We start from the raw sequence: 23,133 nt of genomic DNA on the forward strand, positions 1-23,133 counted from the left end.
GGGGAAACGTACTGCCTCCTTCTTTAACGTCTAAGCTATACAAGCCAAAAAACAAATTCCGTGGCCTGTAGTCCGCAAGTGAACTATACCGACCGACCGACCGAGCGACCGCCGTTTGTCGGCGTTGTTAGTGCCAAATTTGCGGATAGAGGGCGTCACGTGCTAAGCGCAAAGGATCCCCACGGCCATTAATCTCGGTTTTCTAGAGCGGAGCCGCTATTTCCTTGAAATATTGCCTCAATTATCCTCACGAGGCTGAGTGGCCCCGTTCCAGATCCACTACTTCTCAGAAAATCTGGTAGCGCCGGGAATCGAACGCAGAACCTCTGGATCTGTAGGCAGGAACTCTGACCACTAGACCACAGAGGAGCCATATAAGCCACTAGTAGCAATAAGAGTAGATTTCTCCCTTGTTTGCGTGGCTTAATCTCTACCCTGAAGACGGAGGTACAAAGTCGGTAAACTTGTGTCGGTCTACACGGCGAACTTCTGGGATATATCTCGCTGCTCGCTGCCTGCTTCGTGCTATTGCTTCACTTTCCTTTCGACCCCGAAGATGGGGGCGATATGTTTCTGCAAAACATCAGTTGAATGTCACCGGACTACACGGCGTTATATCCCGGAAGCCAGAACTCTTCGTAAGTACCACTGTGAGAACCTCAAATTCTGCAATACCCTTCTTATTCACGATGGAGTCAGTAAATAGATCAACAAATGGAAGTAAAACAGATGTAATAGCTTTTCTATATTTATTACTAGGTAGCAGCACAGTCCAGCTTCATGACAGTCTCGGTAACAGACGCGCATGCGCATGTTCAGAGGCTGGTTTTAGAAGTAAAAACGGCGACAGTGCTTTAGAAGTATACTACCGAAGAGCAGAGTTCTATTGTGCGGTTATTGCGGACAAAGGGCATAATGCAAAGGATATTCATAAAGAAATGCTTCCTGTTTACGGTGGGAAGTGTTTGTCGCGTAAAGCGGTCTGCAACTGTATCCAGAAACGCTGGAAACGTTTCGATGATGACAAAGAGGTTGAAACGGAGGTGCGGAAGTGGCTGAGACAGCAGTCAAAAGACTTTCACGCTGCGGGTTTCAGTGCACTGGTAAAGCGTTAGGACAAGTGTATCACTGTCGGCGGAGGATATGTCGAGAATTTTTTTTTCAGGTTCGAATATCACATGTTTTACGTTTTATATTCATTTATGACCTGTTTGCTGACTCTCCCATCGATGCTAAACATTCGCGATTCTTAGTACCAGAAAGCCGCCATGGCAGTGACCAAGTTTCCAATGATAATGAGAGCAATGAAGAATACGAACCTCTAAGTTGCAGTTGTTTGCCTCCAAGCCACGAGGTGTCAGTCAACACAGATAGAGGCGTTTTGGAGTTCTCCAGGAACACGTCTAGCAAGGTCAGGTCCACACCTCGCCGAGCACACACTGGCTTCAGCGCCTCCCTGCGGCATACAGACACAACTCTCAACTAACTCGCTAAAAGACAGGAATTCACATTGAAATCACTGAAATGGTCTAGTAACCCAGTGCGCTTTTCACTTACCCCATTCTTACCCTCACACGTCGCTTCTTTTAATCTTATCAATGTAATTATTCTCTCCGAATTTTAAACAGAATATCAACGACAGCCGCTGGCAACAAAACTGTTTTATATGTATTAGAAGCTCTAGGTCAGTCGTGAGCAATTCCCGCATCCACTTCACCAATTAATGCGTTTCGCGAACTGGTAATGAAACAGGTTCTGGGAAGAATTGATTGCATACATTCCTTGCACTATAATTTGTGTGTCAGATCGGACAAAGAGGAAAACCACATCAGTACATATGCACAATACTACAAAAAGCTTGTATTACTGAAGGCAGGTGTTTATAAAAACAGGCCGTTGGAAGTGCCTCGTATGAAATGGTTTTTCATACAAAGTTGCACGATAGTATTCAAGTTATATTATGATCATTATCTCAACAATTTCAGAGGACAGAGTTGGTTTCACTGAAGAGAGGAGTTTACGAAGTATCCCGTTGAGGTGGTCTAAGGTGACACGATATAAAAACCATAGTTCATGATGGAGGATGTTTCCTATGACGTACAGGCGGGAATTTTAAGTACTGTTTGGGATAAATTCGCAATTTAAAATACTTGTTCAACGAAATAAGGAGACAACGCATACAGTACCCAAGAAGTACAAGTGGAAGCATGCGAAAATAAAGAAGAAAAGAGAGAACGAATGCAAATAAATAAACCAGAAGAAGATAGAATGTGTACATCTGGGCCTATTAACATACAGTACACGTGACGTGATTCCGCGTAAGAAGATGCCATACTAACACAAGCAATTAAATAACTTTATTCGCATCTTCTCACTTGAAGAAAGTCGAGGAAGCTCTTCATGTTGGAACCAATACTGATGCCACATGGCAGTTGTCTTGATAACTGCAGTCAGAGTACGGCCGTCAACCGCCGTGATTGTTATGCAACTTCTTCGCCTTGAGAGTAGGAGGGATGCATCAGCAGTAATGACAACTGGTATACTTTACGCGGACTTGTTTTTACGCGATTACTCTGCACACTTTTGTTCAGTCTAGGGGCTGATGTTTCTCCGCGTGTCTGAATAACAAGTGGCAGGAAGGATTTACATCCCATTCCTCTGAAAAGAAAGCTTTTTCGGGGTAAAGCCAACGGAACAATTGCTATTCGACTTCTCCTCTAAAGCATTCTACTTCGTTCACCCAGATCAGTCTTACGCGACTTCGATTTGGAACTGCGATTTGTCTCACTGCAAGAGTGGCATACACAATTCCAGCACGTCATGTTTTAGCCTGTTACTTCACTTTTGCTGACAGACATTTGAAGACAGTGCTGCCCAAAAGAGTGACGGATCGACTAGGACTATGCTTCACATTCGAAAGTCCATGTTTTCAGTCCAGTACTGACTGAACTGACGTGTTTAAGTTGCATTCAAGAAGTACGAGGCCCGTGTCCAGGATGTGACCAGGCTATTCCAACAAAAGTTCTATGCGCTTATCATCAGCCATGCTGACGGCAAAACAAGAAGTAGGCCTACATATGCAGTTTCGGTTGAAGAATGCAGCTGCACATTCGTATCAAAACACTTAAAACACAAAAACAAACTCCGTGGTTCTAGTCCGCAAGCGAACTATACCGACCGAGCGACCGCCGCTTGTTGGCGGAGTTAGTTTCAACTTTAGCGGATAGAGGGTGTCGCTTGATCAGCGCAACGAAGCCCCACTGCCGTTAATTTCGGTTTTCTAGACCGGAGCCGCTATTTCCTTGAAATAGCTTCTCAATTATCCTCACGAGGCTGAGTGGACCCCGTTCCAGACCCACTACTTCTCAGAAAATCTGGTAGCGCCGAGAATCGAACTCGGGGACTCGGACCACTAGACCACATTATGCAAATAGTTTGCGGTAATTTGAAGCGGTTTAAAAGCACTGTCTCCTCGGATGCGATGCCGCATAGCGCAGTCTATAAACGTTCCGGAGGATGTTCTGCTTCTATCTTCAGGAGCGAGGATATGCTAAGTAACGAACAAGAAGCAAGTAACGCGAGGTTCGTGGCACAAACTGATTTCACTGAAATCGTGGCCTGAAGGGAGACTCACTTTTCAGTGAATCTTCGGGACGCATAACAAGAGGGAATATTTTTACTACTGGAAGTACATTACTTATCAAGGAGCTCGCGTTGTTAGTTCTGTACACAACTTCTTGAATAATCCAGAATCAACAGCAAAGCGTCATTCCCTGGCATGAACCGTGGGAGTAAGGCAAGGCCAACACATACTTCCGGCTTCTATCTGCTGACATGCCAATTGTACTTCATGGGCTAACGTTGCATTTCTTTCAATTTTCACAGAACGATCGTGACCTACTTAAAAGTATTGTCGCGGTTTGGGCGTATATCGCGACAAATAACTTCACGCCGTATTTGATGTAGCGAATTTTATTTCACATTCGCACTTACAATCACCCAAATTACAGATTTACGATTACTGCTATCTGCAGTATCACAAATAGTACACTCCAAATGCCACAGTACAACTGGCTGGTTGCTGGCTAACTCGGAACTAACTCGGAGGTAGCTCGAGGACTGACTGACTGACTGACTGTCACAGTACAACTGACTGTGAATAGCCTTCGCTGCTCCTTATGTAGCCTTGATCGGACAATTGTCGTCTGGTGCCCTGTTGCTAGCCACGCTGTCCGGAGTTGTTGACTGCTGCCTAGCAACCGCGATATCCCTCGGTGACGTCACTGCGCGTTGCATAGCTACCAGGATTCGGGGTGATTACTCGCCTATTACGCAAGCGCTACGTTACCGCCGGGGAGGTAGGGGTCACATGTCACAGTATTATCCTGGAGAGATAGAGGAAAACCATGAAAACCTCAGTCAGTGTAGTCCTTGTTGAGATTCAAAACGGGCACCTCTAGAATACAGATGGGAAGCGTTACCGTCCATGCCAAACCGCTTGGTCACGAGCAAACGTGATTCTGCGCTGTTGGCGGGAGAAGTTGTTTTGCTTCACTGAATACTTACGCGAGTGACATTCCCTTTGTAGCGGGCAAAAACTCCTCTGACGAAATGGAGTGATCATCGCCACCAGCAGCCAGCAGTCCGCACTCGAAGTTGACACTGAAGTATTCTGAACTCGACACCTGAACAAAAGAGAACACACTGCTACGTCACACTTGCTTGGTTGCAAGGAGAACGTTCATAAATATACAAACTGCATCGCTTCTTGGCAAGCAAGGCAAGGATTCTTATGTTTCAATATGGTTTCGAATGCCAAAACTGAAAATATTAATTTCTTTAACTGAGATGTACGAACTATTACCGTGTTAAGGGTCCCCTGTCAGCACGGCATGGCGCGTCCTCACACTGTGGATGGAAGAGATGGACAGCATTTGTGAATATACCGAACAATTAGTCACGGAAAGCCGACAAGGACGGGTCTCCAGTGGGGACTGGAAGGAGCTAACGACCCCATATCTCGACAAGATCATGTTACGAAATGTTAGAGAAGAGGTCTAAATTGAGGGCGTTTGAGAATAATATCTGGAGGTAGGCAACAGGAGACGACAGAAAGTTGGGAAACTTGAGCTTCATGATCTGCACGTTTCATAAAACATTTAATATGATGATCAAATCCTGAAGAATGAGATGGGCGATTCAACTGGCTCAGAATATTTTCCGTGTATGGGCTCTTGCGTACACGGTCAAGACCCTTCGATAAAGTGCTGACAGTTTCTTAACTGTCTGAGCGACTGTAAGATTCTCGAGAATAAACCTGTTGCATGAAATTGGTTAGTTGAAAATTTCGACGTCAGTATTTCTTTCCTCATGCTTACGAGTATAACCTACGATTTTGAATCATGAAATTATAGTGTTACACGTTGACAGTGCTCCTGGCGATCAGGCAGTCTGCACTGCCTGTCGTAGCCATGGAGACATCAGAGCTGCAATTTTGTAAGAGAGAAGATGAACAAACTCCATCTTGTTTGAATACGTAAAGTGACAAGTACAATCACTTCCTCTGCAATATTGCCGTTTACTTTTGCTATCAGAGACAGCAATTCCAAGAAAAGGTGATCAGCCTGTCGCAATACACACAGGACAACACAAACACGGAATAAACGCACACAGACATCAATGCCTNCTGAAAACAAAAAACTTGATGGCCGTCCATTCAAATCAGATTTTGGGGCCATGGACGCAAGGACATGGCTCCAGGTAAAGGGCACACAGTTCTTTCAAAACGGTTTGAATAAACCGGAGTACCAGTGGAATATACGCCTCAGTCTACAGGGAGATTATGAAGAAAAGCGACTTCAGTGTATAGTGCAATCCTGAATATGTTAGTATTCTTGTTTTATGTGTGGTCTGTGAGAAAAAAAATTATGAAAATAGTTTTCTGATCCACCGACCACAGTGGCTGCGCGGTCTAGAGCATGAACTGCCTTCGCCCGCTCGAACACTGGGGTTGTGGGTTTGAATCCCACGAGTGATCAGCCTGTCGCAAAGCCGCTACCTACACACAGGACAACACAAACACGGAATAAACGCACACAGACATCAATGCCTTGAGTGGGATTCGAAACCAAGACCCCAGTGTTCGAGCGGTTGAAGACAGTTCATGCTCTAGACCGCTCGGCCACTGTGATTGGTGGATCAGAAAAGTATTTTCATAATTTTTCTTTCTCACAGACCACACATAAAACAAGAACACTAACATATTCAGGTTTGCAGTATGCACTGTACACTGAGGCGTTTATCCCAACGGGTTCTTAATCCTATACACTGTATAAGAATAAGAAACTGAAAAAGCGACCAACGCCCAACAAAGGGCTATAGAGCCATAACAGAATAGAATACTTCTAAGATCCGCCTTTTTGGTTTCAGAATGATTTCTCCGTCAGACCGCTTATCAAATACAGCTTCTACATGATCTCTCAGCCATGACCTCTGACATGTTTCGACCCAGAATTAATTTCCAAACACAGAGAAACCTGGTTTATGCGGTAAGACTCTTGACTCGTAGGCTTATTCAACATAACACGACTCAAATTTCGGCTGACACACTGAACTGCAGGCGCTTCCCTGAATCCCTATAGGTGAATTCTGGGATAGTAACTTCAAACAGGACACGACGACCACAACTGCTCCTCCACCGCCCGTTAAGTTCCACCGAACGTGATCAAAGACCACTGCAACTGTCACTTACTTACTTACTTACTTACTTACTTACTTACTCATGGAGCTGAGCCCTTCTTGAGGAGCCGCCAATTCTGCAGCTACTCTAGAATTTCCCAGCATTTTATGGAACCCGAAGGTTCATCACCGTGTTCACAAGAGCCCTCCACTGGTCCCTATCCTGAGCCAGATCAATCCAATCCATACCATCCCATCCTGTCTCTCTAAGATCCATTCTAATATTGTCCACCCACCTTACATGACCTGCCCACTGTGGTCTCCCACCAATATCCTATACGCATTCCTCGTCTCCACCATTCGTGCTACATGACCTGCCCACCTCATCCTCCTCGACTTGATCACTCTAATTATCACACAATCGATAAATAATCTATGGGATGTCTCCTTCTGTAAAGCGGCTAGGTCATGACTGAAGAAATTTCTTCTTTTTTTCCACAGCGTCCAAACCGACTCTGGGGCCCAATGCGCATAACAGGAGTTCCTTCACAGGGGGTAAAGAGGCCGGGTCATGAAGTTAACCACTACGGAGGTTGAGAATGCGTGGAACCACTCCCCCACACGTCTCAATGGCATGCCCCTTAATTAAGCACCAGGGAAACTTCACCTTTACAGTCCATCTAACGCATAAACATTGCTCAAGCGGCTAGTCGCTGGCTTCCCACCGCGGCGGCCCGGGTTCGATCACGGGTCTGGTCAAGTGCGATTTGTGGTGGACAAAGTGGCGCTGGGGCAGGTTTTCTCCGAGTACTTCGGTTTCCCCTGCCAATCTTCATTCCACGAAATGCTCCACAATCACCCTCACCTATCATCTGCGACTGGTACAATAGGCCAGAAGTGGCCGCAGTACAAGGGACTTAGTCCCACCTCACTAACAACAACAAAAAATACGACTGCACTGTTACTCTGCAACAAGACACTGATTACAAACGGCAAGCTGCACTTTTCCGCCACAAACCGCTACGGTGATTGAACTATCCGACCAATCTCGACAAGCGATATTTATCGATTCACCGATTTGCAACTCTTTGGATGAAAGTAAGAACACGTCATCGGTCTTTTCTGCGTTCACTGAACTGAACCAACAAGCACAGAGCGAAGTCCTTGAGAGCCAGCAGCTGCCCAACCAATCAGGATATTTACCCGCCTCCTACAGAATCCGTAGGTTCGTTATTGTGTTCAAGGAGTCTACAATTTGTCCGTATCCTGAGTCAGATAAATCCAGACCACATCATCAACCCGATCTACACCTGGGTCTTCAATTTTTACGGCTAATATTTTGAAAGCATTTTTCATCTGTTCCCTGCGTACTCCATATGATGCCAATCTCGTTATCCTTGATTTGATCACTCTAGTAGGCTAATTGCGATTGTTGAAACTGAATGTACAACATCCTCATTCAAACACGAACATATACATACGTGTATTTCTTTCATTGAGACCGCTGTTGCCGATCCCAGTGACCGCGCGGTCTAAGGCACGAAATGTCTTCGTCCGCTCAAACACTGGGACCGTCGGTTCGAATCCCATTTAGGTGTGGATATTTCTGTGCGTTTATTCTGTGTTTGTGCAGTTCTGTGTGCAGATAGCGGCCTTATGAGGGGCTGATCCCTCGTCCAAGGAGTCCCACCGACTGTGTAAAAGATAAAGAAACTGAAAGGGCTGCAGCCAAAGAAAGGGCTGTAGAGCTAAGGACAGATAGAGACCGCTGCTGATGAACTTTATTGAATTTTGTTAAACATACACGGCGTGTCCAGGATCCGTTAGGACTCATTTTTTTTTTAACTTTTGCCCTGCAGTGCCATCTGTTAGCGGGTTGTGGTGTTAAGATTCTTGAAGTTTCAGCTGTGGCTGTCTATAATTTCAAAGCGCAAGCATCGCTGAATCATGTGTTCTGACCTTGAATGTAACAGTACTGTTCTGACGCTCGTCGGAAAATGGCGGTTGAACAGAGAGCCAACATCACATTTTGTTTGAAGTTAGGCAAAACAGCCGGAGAAGCGTACGAAATGATGAAAAGTGTGTACCGTAGTGATTGTTTGAGTCGCTCGAACGTTGGCAGGGAGGACATTGAAGACGCTCCACGTACATCGAAGTCGAGAACAAGTCGCACTGAAGAAAATTTGAAAAAAAAGTGACCGGACCGAAATCCTTGCATCAGACAGATGTGTTTCTGCAAGACTCGTCGAGGAGCTTTTGAGAATACCAAAAAGTACTGTGCATCAAAGTTTGACCGAGGATTTGGGCAAACGGAAGGGCTGTGCGCGGTTTGTACCGCACGCTCTGTCAGGCGATGAAAAACATGCCAGAGTGGAACACTGCAAAGACATGTTACAGTCGGCCCAGAGTGATACAAAATTTACAAAAGCGATTGTTACTGGTGACGAGACATGGTGTTTTCAATATGAGCCTCTCATAAAGCGGCAAAGTGCAGGGTGGTTGAGCCTAAAGAAGCCGAAACCAAAGAAAGTGCGCATGCAAAAGAGTCGAGTAAAGACACTGCTAACCGTTTTCTTCGATTCCAAAGAAATCGTTCACAAGGAATTTCTGCCAGAAGGTCAAACAGTGAATTCTGATTATTATCTCGGAGTCCTCAGCCGTTTGTGGGCGAGAATCCTTCGAATTCGACCTGAATATCGAGAGCAAGGTTCCTGGTGGCTCCTCCACGACAATGCCCCACACCACAAATCTAAGATCGTTAGGCGCGATTTTTTGGCCAGGAAAGGGATCACAGTCCTTGATCATCCTCCGTATTCGCCAGATTTGGCTCCAGCAGATATCTGGTTGTTCCCAGAAGTTAAGTTGGCGATGAAAGGAGACCGTCACGACACCATCCAGGACATCCAAAGGGAATCTACCGCAGTTTTAAATGCGATTCCACAAAAGGAGTACAGTGACTGTTTTCGAAAACTTTTCAATCGATTCCAGCTATGTATTGATTCAGAAGGAGATTTTTTGAATAAAAAGAGTGAAATTTAAAAATAATTCACATCTTGTATTTTTAATGAACACAGTCCTAACAGAACCTGGACACACTGTGTATATGAAGCTAACTAAACGAAAATGACGGATCTATATACCGTGCACTGTGCAGAGTGATACGCTACATAGAAACTGGATTACATGGAAATATAACCGTACGTTTGCGCTGTCACAATGTTTGGGAACAGAACCACCCACCCATCCATCTGTCCATCTGCCCGCCTGCCTGTCTACAGCCCTTTCTTTGGCCTTGGCCGCTTTTTCAGTTTCTTTGATCTTTTACACAATAGGTAGCGGTCGGTAGGATTCCCTGGACGGAGATCAGTCCATCGCAAGGCAAATACTACGCAAAATATACAAGCATGCCTCAACTGGGTTTCGAACCGACGATCCCTGTGTTTTAGCGGGCGAAGACAGTAATGCCTTAGACCGAGCGGCTACTGTGATCGGCAACAGAACTATCAGTGATAATAAATCTGCGGGCACGTTTAGTAACTTCCACCGCAAGAACATGTCATCACATCTGTACATCCATTTATATCAGCTATATTAGCAATCTTCATCAAATGGGACATATCATTACCATGTTACTATTCCCAATTTGGCTTGCCTCAATAACACCTGTCCATCTGTTCATCCAATGAATACATGATTTGATTTTCGGTTTATTTAATGGCGCTTCTTCAACTGAATATACTGTATTATTACCAGTGAATGGTAGGTTCGTTATTTACATGATTTGGAAATAATGAAAGAAGGGCCATGGCCTATTTTAACAGGACTTCAGTGTACTTTCTTGGAGAGAGAATATCCGATTTCGGAACAGACGTGAATGGGGGGGGGGAGGGAGGATCCTCCCAATAGACTACAACGTGCAGGGATGTTCAAAGACATGTCAGAATGAGAAACGAGAGAAGTAATTAAAGAAGAGGGATAAAGTGTAAAAAGGAGGAAGGAAGAGACAAGAGAAACATACAAGTAAGTAGGAGCAGGAGGCGAATGAAGAGTATAAAGGAGAATATGGATTATGGAATGACGTTACCGCGTGATATTTAAAGATGTTGTGCCGACTACTGCAGTTTATTTACAGTTAAAAGGAAAAGGAAAGGAATAAAAGAAAATAAGTGAAAAAGGAATAAAAGCGCAGATTGAAGGACGAAAGGTAAGACAAATGGGGCAAATGAATGGAAGGAGGAGAAGAACGCCAGAAGAAACGGAAATAGTTTCAGACAGGCAAGTTAGTATCGGAAAAAGAGAAATGAAATTTCGAGAGAAATAGGAGCTAAAAAACACTGAGATTTAGGGACAAAAAGAGCGAGACAGAAAAGAAGAAAAATGGATGGTAACTGATCATACGGAGGACAGAAATAAAATAACATTTCAGTATGAAAGAAATAAAAAATAAACAGAAAGGAGTGAAGGGTCACACCCTCGCAGTCATATGTTTCCATTCTTCGAAAAGAACAAGTGACGGCAGCGCCCGTGTAGAATTTTATTCGTATGGCTAGTGAATTACGTTAACTTAAAGCATTTGCATTTCGCTTGACTGTGCAAACCATAGCTTCCATCTACGAGGCAATTATGACTCTGTTCTCTGGTAGGAACTTGTCTTGACTTTCTTCACCATCAGGGCCAAACCAGCTTTGGGACATTGCCAAGCCCCTAGGCGTCCTTCTCGATAGCAGAGATTCGAATGCCACGGTAACGGGCGAGTGGAAGTTCCGTGTTACGAGTCAAGCTGCGGTCCTTGCTGGCGGGGCAATTACTTAACTGGCTGTTTAAAAATGCAGACATTGGCGTACAAGGCGATGAGAATATTAAATTTAAGAGGAAGTGACGGAAGGCTGGAGACATTTGTACAGTGGAGAGCCCCGTAATTCAGATTAATGACTACACATCCGATGCTCAGTTTAAGGACGGTGAGATGGGCTGGGAATACAGCATTCATGGGGGAGGTAACAAATGCATACATACTTTTGGACGGAAAAACTGGGAAGGAGAAACCATTTTTGAGACCAGAAGTGGATACAATATATTTGTATGAACAGGCATATAGGGGGGTCAGTGACGTGGGAAAAATCTCCAATGTGGGGGAGGTGTTACCCTCATTTGGAGATTAGCCTGCATGTATTCTACTGTGGTACACATTTTTACTCTTGTTGTAACATGCCGATAGGGCACGAGGTAGCGTAGCTGGTTGAGGCACTATGCTACAAGCCGGAAGGTCGCGGGTTCGAGTCTCGAAGAGGTGGATTTTTCAATTGACCTATCCTTCCAGCCGCACTATGGCCTCTAACAGAAATGAGTACCAGGAATCTTCCTGGGGGTTAAAGGGCGGCCGGCGCGTAAGGCTGACAACCTTACTGCCTCTGTGAACAGATTGTCTAGATAATGTGGGACCCTCAGCGTCTCACAGCCCTATGGGCCTCCGAGGCCTGTTACAGGGATACCTTTAACTTTTTTTACTTTACCCTCATGTCGATGAAAGGTGAGGTACTGAAGTAAAATAAAATAGGGTTATTCATTTCTTTCCCCATTTAATGTTTGCCCGTAACTTTAAATTTATTGCTCTGAGCAACAATAATCCATCCTTGTTGGTCTACATGACGGCATAAATCAAACAGGATAAAAATTGCGGGACGGAAACCTCTATTATTGCTGAGGATAGGAGACGATATGCGTGAGTGTAAGAGACACGTAAGCACGGATAATGCGGACAGTAACCGAGACACCGCCATTTTATTTGCGTTAACTGCAGAAATGCCGCCCCGTGGATGGTAACGAATAGAGCCTGGCTGGTAACAGAGCGTCCGACTTCTGACATTAGACACGATAAAGTCCAGTGGCGAAGCATAATATAAATACGGTTGCTTTGTGCGTAATTACACTTCTTGTGTAGAGAAATATGCTGTGATACGGGGACACGCATGCGCGTGTCCTGCCACGAGCTGCCAGGGACCAGCAATGCTGTCAGAGAGTACTCGTATGCGCTCGTGTGCATGCTCTCATTCAAAGTAAGGAGAACAAAATGACGAAATTGCTCCGAGTGAAATGGATATCGCAAAGCATAACATTTTGAAATATGAAATAAAAATGTAGTTCGAATGGAAGTGTATGCGATCACCATGTATTATTGGCAGAATATCAATATAACACGTAAGTATAAAAATTGCAGCTAATTCCTTTGGAAGACTTCTGATTTATGTGATTCTAGGTTGACTTGAAAGGATTCTGACGATGGTGTATACCGTACTTCTTTTGGCTTATTTTGGACTTCACCCATCGTCTGGTATGTAAAAGACAAAAAACCACGACGTTTCGGAGACTGGATCTGTCTCCGTCTTCAGGTATTTTACATACCAGACGATGGGTGAAGTCCAAAATAAGCCAAAAGAAGTATGTGATTCTAGTTTTATATTTGTGAACACTTCAGGCAAGGAATTGTTTAAACATTTAACAGACATATAGGCTGGTTTTCATTATCCCGAACGGAAATACAGACGTTTCAATCTTAGCCTGCTTTCCTTACAAGAAATGCTGGCTTCAGATTACCAAGCTGTGTACCTGTGTACCTATAAGCTTCTGAACAAATTGGCCAATTTTCGCAAACTTTCTTAGAAACATTACTATAATTAATACTAGCCCGCAATTTCTGATATCTACAATTTAGTAATAATAACATGGAGGACGTGCGAATATGGGAATCTTTGATGTCCGGAAATGAAGTATGGGAATGTCTTGGAAAACACGAAACCTGTCTTAAGGTAATATTTTTGCTGAATGTAGAAAAACAACATGGGAGTCGTGCGAACATTTTCTATAGCTTTGGGTTTGACGGTGATGACTAATGAATCACTGGATCTAGGAATGTGAAATTTGGTACGGAGATGTAACAATAAACTTGCATACACTTCGTATGAAATACTGATTTTCATGTCAACAATCAAAATCATGGCGACTGAGAGAAATTTTGTGGTTATTTCAGATAAAATTAACATAACTAATCCGTATTTAAGTAATATTTTTTTCCATAAAGATAGTGCAGAATAACTACAATAGCAGAAGCATGTCTGCTTGACTGGAAAATTTTAAAAGGGAAAGCAAACTTTATGAATTCTGTTCACAGCTACATGCGTCATATCTGTTGTATTTCTATCAGGAGACAAAATGAAGCACGTATCTTCTGTTCTTCTTTCGTACATTGTTTTCAGTGAATCATGATGAAAATGTCAATACAATCACTACGCTAGCACTGGAACAAGAGCGGAAAAGTGTATTCAATAAAGCTCCGTTATTTAAGATATCTCATTTAAATTGAAGTTCCTTTATTGAATGTACAAATTTATTGTTGTAAAGTACTTTTTTATTATAAAGTAACTAAATCCAGGTCAGTACCGAAGATGGAGGCGGCATGTTCTTCCTAAACGTCGGTATCCGCCAACAACACAACACTGATACAACCCAAAAGGCTGTAATCTTAACAGTAACCGCCGTGATAACCTCAAAATTTATAACTGAATAGAGTTACAAATGATTTTTCCTTTATTTCTTTATAAACTCACCATATCGAAATATACTTCAAATACACGTTCTAAATTTTAATTACCTCCGCAGTCTGTTATTCACTGAGTTTAGTATCACAAAGCACTTTCTGAGATACCTTCAATTTTAATTTGACTTCAAGAAGCCGTGATAACTGAGGAGATATATCAAGAAAGTAGCGACTCGGGTCTAGAAAACCGAGATTAACGGCCGTGGGGTCCGGTGCGCTCACCATGTGACACCCTCTATCCGCAAAAGTTGACACTAACTTAGCTGATACGCGGCGGTCGCTCGATCGGTATAATTCGCTTGCGGACTACAGCCCACGGAGTATTTTTATGAAGCCGTAACAGGTCGGTACGCACCATAATCAAGTTGGCCAGATAATTTTTAGGGTGAAGCTGTATATAAATACGTTCAACAGTTTAGAAGAGATACACAGTAGGGCAGACAAAATCTCATCATCATTCCTTTATTTAATGTACACGTATTTTGTTCAAACGGATCACAGCTCTAATAGGAACGAATAAGAAAATGCAATAACTCGTAACGTGAAAAACACTCATGAAACTTCATTCGAAGTAAAACGCCCATTTCTACAGGGATTTCTAATTTGGTTATAACGTTCTGTTATGACGTCATAACGAGTGTAACTCACAGCAATCGGCGTGCTTCCTATATGACAAGAGCTACAATCAACTGAACAGAAACTGGCGGGAGGCAAACAGGCATATCAACTGGCGAGGGTATATGCTTGTGTGTATCGGATTATGGATTTACTAAAAGCAGACTAACGACAGAAGCAGTGTTTAGTTGAGAAATTATTGTAACTTAGTTAGCGGCCTCCGTAGTCTAGGGGTAACGTTCCCACCTCGTGACTCAAAGTACGCGGGTTCAAACCCGGCGGAGGTCGTGGAATTTTTAAGGGCGGAAAAATTCAGGGAACAAGTCCTCCTGGAGGGACTTTAAGCCGTGGGTCCCGTGTCGTAGCTTTACGGGACGTAAAAGAACCTCATGTCTCCAAAGGAGGCCACTGAGCAAAATTCAGGACATTTCCCGCCCAACAGTAGTCTCTAACGCCTCTGGTAGATGGGGGAAGCATTAAAGATACCGCTAAGCCAGTAGAGGCCGAACTTGCTGGCTCGGTCGGGACTGATGGTACGCACCAGTATCGGTAGGGTATAGAGACTGGTAGAATATCATAGAAGGAAGCACAATGGACCAATACTGGTCTAAGTGCATGGGGAAACCCACCCTCTCCAATAACTAACTAAATAAAGGTAAAGTTCTGTTTTTAATTAAGTAAGCACTATGCCATGAAGACGTATGGGGGAGTGTAAGCAGAAATCCACTTATTCTTAAACTCAGCACTAGATGGGAGCGGTCAATTTCACGCTCCTGCCGGTTTACCTCAAAGAAAGAACACGTGGTACACATTGGATAGGGGGCTGGGTGGGTCATAGTGCCGATATGGGCGATGCACAAAATACAAAAATCTCTTTCGCCTGCCAGGAATCGAACTACGATTGGCGGCCACCCAGCCCCTAATTCATCGGTATGCCGACTGAGCGATAGAGGCTCCACATTGTATTTTGTTCACTAATACTTAAAATAATTTGGCATGAGGCATGATATAACCCAGAAGACCGACCGAAACGTCGGAGAACTATTTGCCAACAAGATCGACTCTGTTTGTGAGGTGCTCCCTATCTCCCAGGAATATAGGGCACTTATTCTGTCGGGGTGGGGAGTAAAGACGACTGGAGTGTCTACAGCTATGACATCAGCATTGCCTGAAAATATTAACTTTCTGTTTGTTACCTGAGAGCGCGCCAATTTGTGTCTGCGCACGCGCGGCTGCTCTGTACAAGGGACAATAAGCCGATCAGCTGTGTCGGTGGTCATGTTGACGTCAGGGGTCAGATCGTTGGAGTCCAGACAGTCCAGGTGCGTCAGGCTGCGAGAACGGCCCTGGAAAATAAATATATATAAATAATTAGCTCACACATCGTTACTATTCATAAGAAACTGCACTGGAACCAGCAAGTTATACTAAGTGACCGGTGTTCGTGTGACTCTCGGTATACTGCACTACAAGAAATACAGAGCGGCAACCTTTCAACAAATTTACCGAAATTTCATACGATAAAAATATAAACTAGACACAGTGAGTTAACGTTTTTTTTCTATGATCCTGCCCTGATTTAAGGCTAACAACGTTTAAAATAGTGACATGCATGATCTCAATTACGCTGACGATAACTGAAAAAGACTGCTGCAATGTTAGCTCATACAATACACTATATTACTTAAAGCATTCACTTACACATTAGCACACCACAGCACATTCAACAGCACCAATCAATCAAAAAAAATATATAAGGAACAGGAAGTTAAACAGGATGGGTACGTACATCGTAAGAAAATGAAACAAGAGTTTTGGGAGAAATTCACCCTGATAAAAGATCACGTTGGACATACTGTGGGCGTTAATTTAGTTTGTAGGTAATTTAACTACGCTTTCTCAACTACAGAGATTAATAAAACTAAGATAGGAGGAAAGCATACGATCTTAACGGTATCAGAAATCCTTATCAGGTTTAAACAAATATAAATAATTTTTACACGAGCATAGGGAGGACACCAACTGCGTGACTGTTCATATGAAACGCACTATAGTGAAACCTCGCGGTATACTTGATCCGACAGCCATATCTAAGAGCTCGACAGTGTTCTCTCAAGGGCTGGAAAGATTCCAACAGCTCGACATCACGTCTTGAGGGTGGTTGCAACCCCCTGATGTTCCTGAGTGGCACAAGTGAATGGAAAAGGGAGACAGAACTGAAGTCTTTTCGGAATCGCACAGTAAAGCGTCATCTAATCCAATTAAATGTTTGTATTTCGTAGTAAAACAGTTTACATTATTCGGGAATCAAGAGATATTCGGAGTAAAATTATTTACACGCGAACATGATCTGTTAACAATTATTACTCATGTGTTATTTTATTCTGTAACGAAATTGCTACCCACGCGTGCATTCTGTCTACACTGAATTTGTGTGGCATAACCACAACGTTTCGCTACATCGCCATGTTTGTACTTGTGGACGTGAAAAGTTATTGCATTACAATGTATGGTACGTTCATGTCCTATATCCGTTTCAACTTTCAAACTTCCACTTCATTAGCTGGCATAACCCTAATACCGGAAATCGGCCGACTGGCTGAAAATTTGGAAAGGGGGGAATATAGAAAACACACTGACAGGACAGCACAATGATCTCATAAACCCACGTACCTACTTCAAGAAAGGGAAGGACAAAAAAAAGTTAATATTTACATTTCATAAGGGCCGCGCCATAGCTCAAGCGGTTAGTCGCTGGCTTCCCACCGCGGCGGCCCGGGTTCGATCCGGGGTCCGGTCAAGTGGGATTTGTGGTGGACAAAGTGGCGCTCGGGCAGGTTTTCTCCGAGTACTTCGGTTTCCCTTCTTCATTCCACCAATTGCTCCACAGTCACCCTCACCTATCAGCTGGGGATGGTACAATAGGCCAGAAGTGGCCGCAGTACAAGGGACTTAGTCCCACCCCTCTAGCAATAAAAAAATACATTTCATATCCAGTGGCTCTTCCACTCCACATAGCAGACGTCTTGATGACAATTCGTGCCGACTGCAAGTTAGTTTTGAATAATACACCGAGCACGTTTTATAAAAAACAATATGACGGCTTTAAGGACAACTTCCCTGGTATGGAGTACCTCGAGGTGCTAGCCCTGTCATGCAGACGTGCATAGCGCCGAAGGAAAAGGAAAAGCATAGACGGTCCTGGCACATGGTCACCGTTCGTCCTGTTACATGTCTAGAGGACTCCAGCTAGATCCAAGTACCTCTAGAATACATTCTAAACGTTCGCTACTTCGCTACGTAAACAGTCTTTCATTTGAAATCCCTTGATTACGTTTAATCCTTTCCAATTTAGAAACAAACTCTTTCGAGCAGAAATCCCGACCCTTCTAAGGGAATTTTATAGGGTGCTTGACACCATCGATCCCATTAAAGTAAAGGTAAAGGCCATTAAGGCCTGTGGGGGAGTGGATATGTAGATCCACGTTTTCTTGACTTCGCTACTAGCTGGAGTTGAATGGTCAGCTTCACGCTCCAGCCGCTTTACCCCGGGGAAAGTGCCCCGGTACCCATTGGATAGGAGGTTGGGTGGACCCCAGAGTCGGTCTGGACCATGTGAAAAGTAGATAATTCTTGACCCTGCCGGGACTCGAACTCCGACCCCTCGGTCATCCAGCCCGTAGCCATTCGCTATACCGACTGACCTATTCCGGCTACATTAAACCTCTTTCATTTTCTCTTGACGGTTCAAGCTATTTATTACATTTATCTGCAATATTTCAGCAAAAGGAATTACATGTTTAACGGGAATATGTTAATAAAAGACAATTTTATTTTACTAAAATGTCGGTTGGCGATTAGGTGAAAATATGATGGACAGAACAATTCGCACAAAAAGATGGACACGTATCCGGTCCTGAATACGTTATTATTGGTCACGTAACAATATAAAGAGTGCCAATTATTAAGCTCTCATTTGTGTATATTTTCTACCCCTCCGCTTACATCCACTACCCAACAGCCTGTGTATATTTTCTACCCCTCCGGTTACCTCAACTACCGAACGGCCTGAAAAAAAAATCTGGTCCGTTAGTGCAGCGTTGGCTAAGAAGTAGCTACTTTAGTTCCCTGTTGCAGGGACATAATTCGTTATTGCGGACCGCCTGCTGATCCACACACAATAACGTCAGTCAAGTCCCCCCCCCCATGTCAGCAGTCAGAGCAAATCGACTCCAACTGACAAGGCCGGAATTATTCGATATGCAGACGGGCCGAGTAGAATACTCGTACACTCGAAACTTGCAAACGGGTCTTACTGAATCCTCTCTTAGACTTCGGACAGAAAGCTGGAGTCAAAGATCAGAAATCGACAACTCACACGAAGAAACAAACAGAATTATTTTGTAACGCTTAACGGAGGTGGAGATGTCCGCAAGTTACCACCTGCACATTTGAATACACTGCACTTAACGTAAGATTGTTCTCTTCTGAGATAGCAGCCTGGTAGAAATTAACTGAACTTTCGGAGGAATGTACTACCTCCACTTTCAGGGTAGAAGAGTAGTTTTGCAGATCTAGAGCGAACAAATAATGAACGCCAGTATTCGGCAACCAGTGGTTCACGAATTACGGCTAATCAGCAAATTCCACGGGAGTCAATAGTCCCTACCCATTGTGTTATTTTGAAGATCACGTCCTTATTCGTTGGCAAGTTCAGGACTGTGGAATTATCCATAAGAAACATCTTGTCAAACACATGCTGGCGCTACGTTGATAGGATGTGTTCTGATCCTCATGAGACAGTCCGTACCCATCCTTCAAAGAAGATCAGATGTACTTAACAACAATAAAAAACACCATCACACCAAAGATTTGAGCAGCAACATATTGCAATTTCATAGTAATTTGTAAGATCTGATGTTTTTACGGCGGTGACTTTGAAGAATGCCGTCTTCTGGGATGTGGCACCGTGTAGATCTTGTGTGAACCGACGTTTCGGAGGAACATATCGCCTCCATCGTCAGCGCTCGAGGAACCAGCAGTTAGCAGCCACCTGTTCGTGCTGGTTCCTAGCACGCGGATTTGTTTACCATGAAGATGGAGGCGATACGTTCCTCCGAAACGTTGGTTCAGACAAGATCCACAGGGCGCCACATCCCAGAAGACGGCATTCTTCGTATTATTTTAATTACAATTTTAACTTAATCCCACCATATAATTTAAAGGAAATCTAGCAATTTCAAACCTGCTACCAACTAGCTTGAGTATGGACACTGCACCAGCTTGCGTACTGTTTGGGTGTACCTGATGAATGTCCGCATAATGATGCAACCAGTGTAATGCACACAAATGCAGAGTAGCGGTGTGAAATCATTGAACTGTTGCGTAGTGAAGGACGGAAACGCAATATTGTCTGTGAAATTTTCTTCCAAAATTTTCTGTTAATTTCTCTCTTGGATTTGAAGTGCTATGACTGCAACACGTTCTTATCGCTGTGAAGAAGTTACTGCTATTTTAATGAACTAGGTAACGACTTTATGGACACTGAACTTTAACATCGATGTTAACTACGCAGTATCCAATGATAGCACGAGTTCATGTGAATATGGAAGGAAACGATCGTGGACAAATTAGAGTCACTATCCCGGCATTTGCCTGAAGGGACTGAGGAAAAACACCAAGATACCTCATTCCGGATAACCGGTGTTGGGGCCGAAATTCGAATCGGCCACTATACAAATAAGAGCCACTGGTGTTGTCGCTGAGCCGGTTAGGTGGCTTGTTCTGGTGAAAACATATGGGAATAACCCTAGGAAGTTGTTGAATAGGACTCGACTTTCTATGTGTTCTTCCTCTTAGAGATTAAATTGTTCCAATTAAACACGGCCACTGTTCTTTCATCTCCTTTTTGAGTTGTTTAATGGCGTGACCGGCCGAATGCTGAAAAGAAGAGGACAGGCAGTTTTGGAGCCCGTAGCTGCAACCCCTACCCCTCCCCGGGGCCTTGTAAAAATACAACGAATCCACAGAAGCCGTGTATATATATATATATATATATATATATATATATATATATATATTGCATGACTATATGTATGATATGAATTTATAAATGTTCAGTGTGTGTAATTATAATTTCTCTTTGATTTAATCCCTCACGAAGACCGAACTTTTTATACTGTAGACCAGATACGAGATATGACAGTCCTGAATTGGACTGGCTCAAGTAAACTATGTGTTTCCTAAAACCTATAGTGAGTCTGGTCAACTCAGTCCTCGCCTTCTGATATTACGCGTTCAATGAAACGTCTCTGCTAAGCCTGGAGAAGCTGATGAAAATATTTTCCCGAAAACTTCTACTCCGCAGCTTTCAGACTTTACCGGATATTTTCAAGTGATTCAAAATGAGATACTTTCAAGGAGATTTCTAATTTCGTGTATATATATATATATATATATATATACGTTTTAGGGGCCAAATCAGAGAGTCACAATTGATATTCCAATAATGGAAAAGTATTCAACAAACGCAATTTTACTCCACTATTATAAATGGGAGACAGAATAATGTGAGAAGAAAGCTGAATATTGTTAGCCACTAAAACACAGCTAATGAGGCACTTGTAACAGGAGTTCTCACCCAGACTCCCTGTCCCTTAATTAGGCTTGAGGAACGGAAGGCAAACTGCTCCAGAGCGCGCCGTCACAGTGACGTCAATTCATAGGCAAGCCTTAACAAACCTTGTCACGTGCGAAGAGCGATTTAATAAGCGAACAAAGTAAACACTGTGCAGGGCGGAACAATATAGCGCCGATTTCATCAGATGAAGTCTTGACCATTCCAGTCAATAGAAATTGAACTACAGGAAATTCCAAGAAATGGAGCGCCTGCGGCACTGAGAGGCAGGCCTGTTGAAACCAACAGCATGTAATAAGACAGCTCACATCTGGGGAACTAGAGCAACAACCCACGGAAAGAACCAATAAGCTTTTCAGACACTGAACGCAGTATTGTGCGGGTCTGGACAGGGCGCAGGAGGGAGAATACAATGGAAAGGGGTAAGATGGAAGACGAGGAAGAACATATAGAAGGAGAAGAGAAGGAATAGGACTAGAAGGAGTATAGGAGGAAGGCAGAGAAGAAAAGAAGATGAATAGAAGGAGATTAAGGCGACTAAAATATAAAAGAAAGACAATAAGACCGAGAATGAGAGAGGTGGAGAAACAGAAAGTCAAAATAAAAAGAGAAAGAGATTAAGAGAAAGAGGAATATGTGGAAAGGTGATATTAAAAACGAAAAGGAGAGATATGGAGAGGGACGGAATAGAGAGAGACTGTAAAAAAAGAGAGGATGGAGACAGGAAAATAAAAAGGACGAAGTGAAAGAATAGAAAGAAAATATAATTGGAGGAAACTTAAAGTAGGATGAGAAAAAAAAAGAAATCGCAGGAAAAGGAGAAATCAGGAGAATGGAGAAGAGAACAAGGAGAATAGTTAAGAAGAATATAAGAGAACAAATATGGTGAAACAGATTGTGCTGTTTTATGGTCGGTTGCTTTCAATGATGATGCCCTAGAAATATACTTTTCTACTTCTGTGTCATATTGCGCTGCAGTGGAATTGAATTTCTTCTAGCAGACGGCAGTGAAGTGACCGGTTTCAATGTCGTCCAGGACACCGGAAAACATGACAGAATTTTCGTGCTTTTCCTCGGTCCCTGCAGGAAACTGCTGGGATAGTGCCCCCATCTCCTGCCACATCCTTTCCAATTCATTATTCACCATAATCCATCTACTCTACGAATATAGGTACGTCATACTTTGTGTAGGCAACCTTACGGAAGAAATGTCCTGTGTCAGCATGTCTGAATTTCCCGCCAGCGTATGTCAATGGAAGAATGTTAAAATATAATGTAGCAACTCCCTAATGCTGACGTAACGGTCTACGTCACTAACTGACGATGACGTACCCTCGTTCCCATAGTATATTGGGTACATCAACCAGTCATTCGGCGCTATGTGGTCTGAGTTACTGACACGATTGCTAAATGAACAGAAAGCAACACATACTACAAATCTATTAAAATCGATTGCAACAGCCCAGGAAAGGTTCTGCTGGCTGAACACGCTGTAGTCACAAGAGCAAACTTCCACAGAGAGGACAAACAGTGGGACCAGAAACACATTAAGTGAAATATTCCAAAAGTCCGCGATAACACAACTGCAATGTTTGAAACAACTAATTCG

General features: G+C 43.4%; 1 protein-coding gene across 1 annotated transcript in view; it reads right to left on the reverse strand.

Moving 5' to 3' along the window:
* The window catches only part of LOC111862591 (pleckstrin homology domain-containing family G member 5), a 59,627-nt gene extending 43,399 nt beyond the window's left edge, over window positions 1-16,228 (reverse strand). The window contains exons 1-3 of the mRNA XM_023848099.2: window positions 16,084-16,228; window positions 4,567-4,685; window positions 1,320-1,456 (exon numbers count right to left, since the gene is read on the reverse strand). Of these exons, the coding sequence (XP_023703867.1) occupies window positions 1,320-1,456; window positions 4,567-4,685; window positions 16,084-16,167 (340 nt within the window). The 5' untranslated portion in view covers window positions 16,168-16,228. The remainder of the gene's footprint in view (window positions 1-1,319; window positions 1,457-4,566; window positions 4,686-16,083) is intronic.
* Between the last annotated feature and the right edge of the window lie 6,905 nt (window positions 16,229-23,133).

Source organism: Cryptotermes secundus, unplaced genomic scaffold (assembly GCF_002891405.2).
Source record: "Cryptotermes secundus unplaced genomic scaffold, Csec_1.0 scaffold1031, whole genome shotgun sequence".
Classification (NCBI taxonomy): domain Eukaryota; kingdom Metazoa; phylum Arthropoda; class Insecta; order Blattodea; family Kalotermitidae; genus Cryptotermes; species Cryptotermes secundus.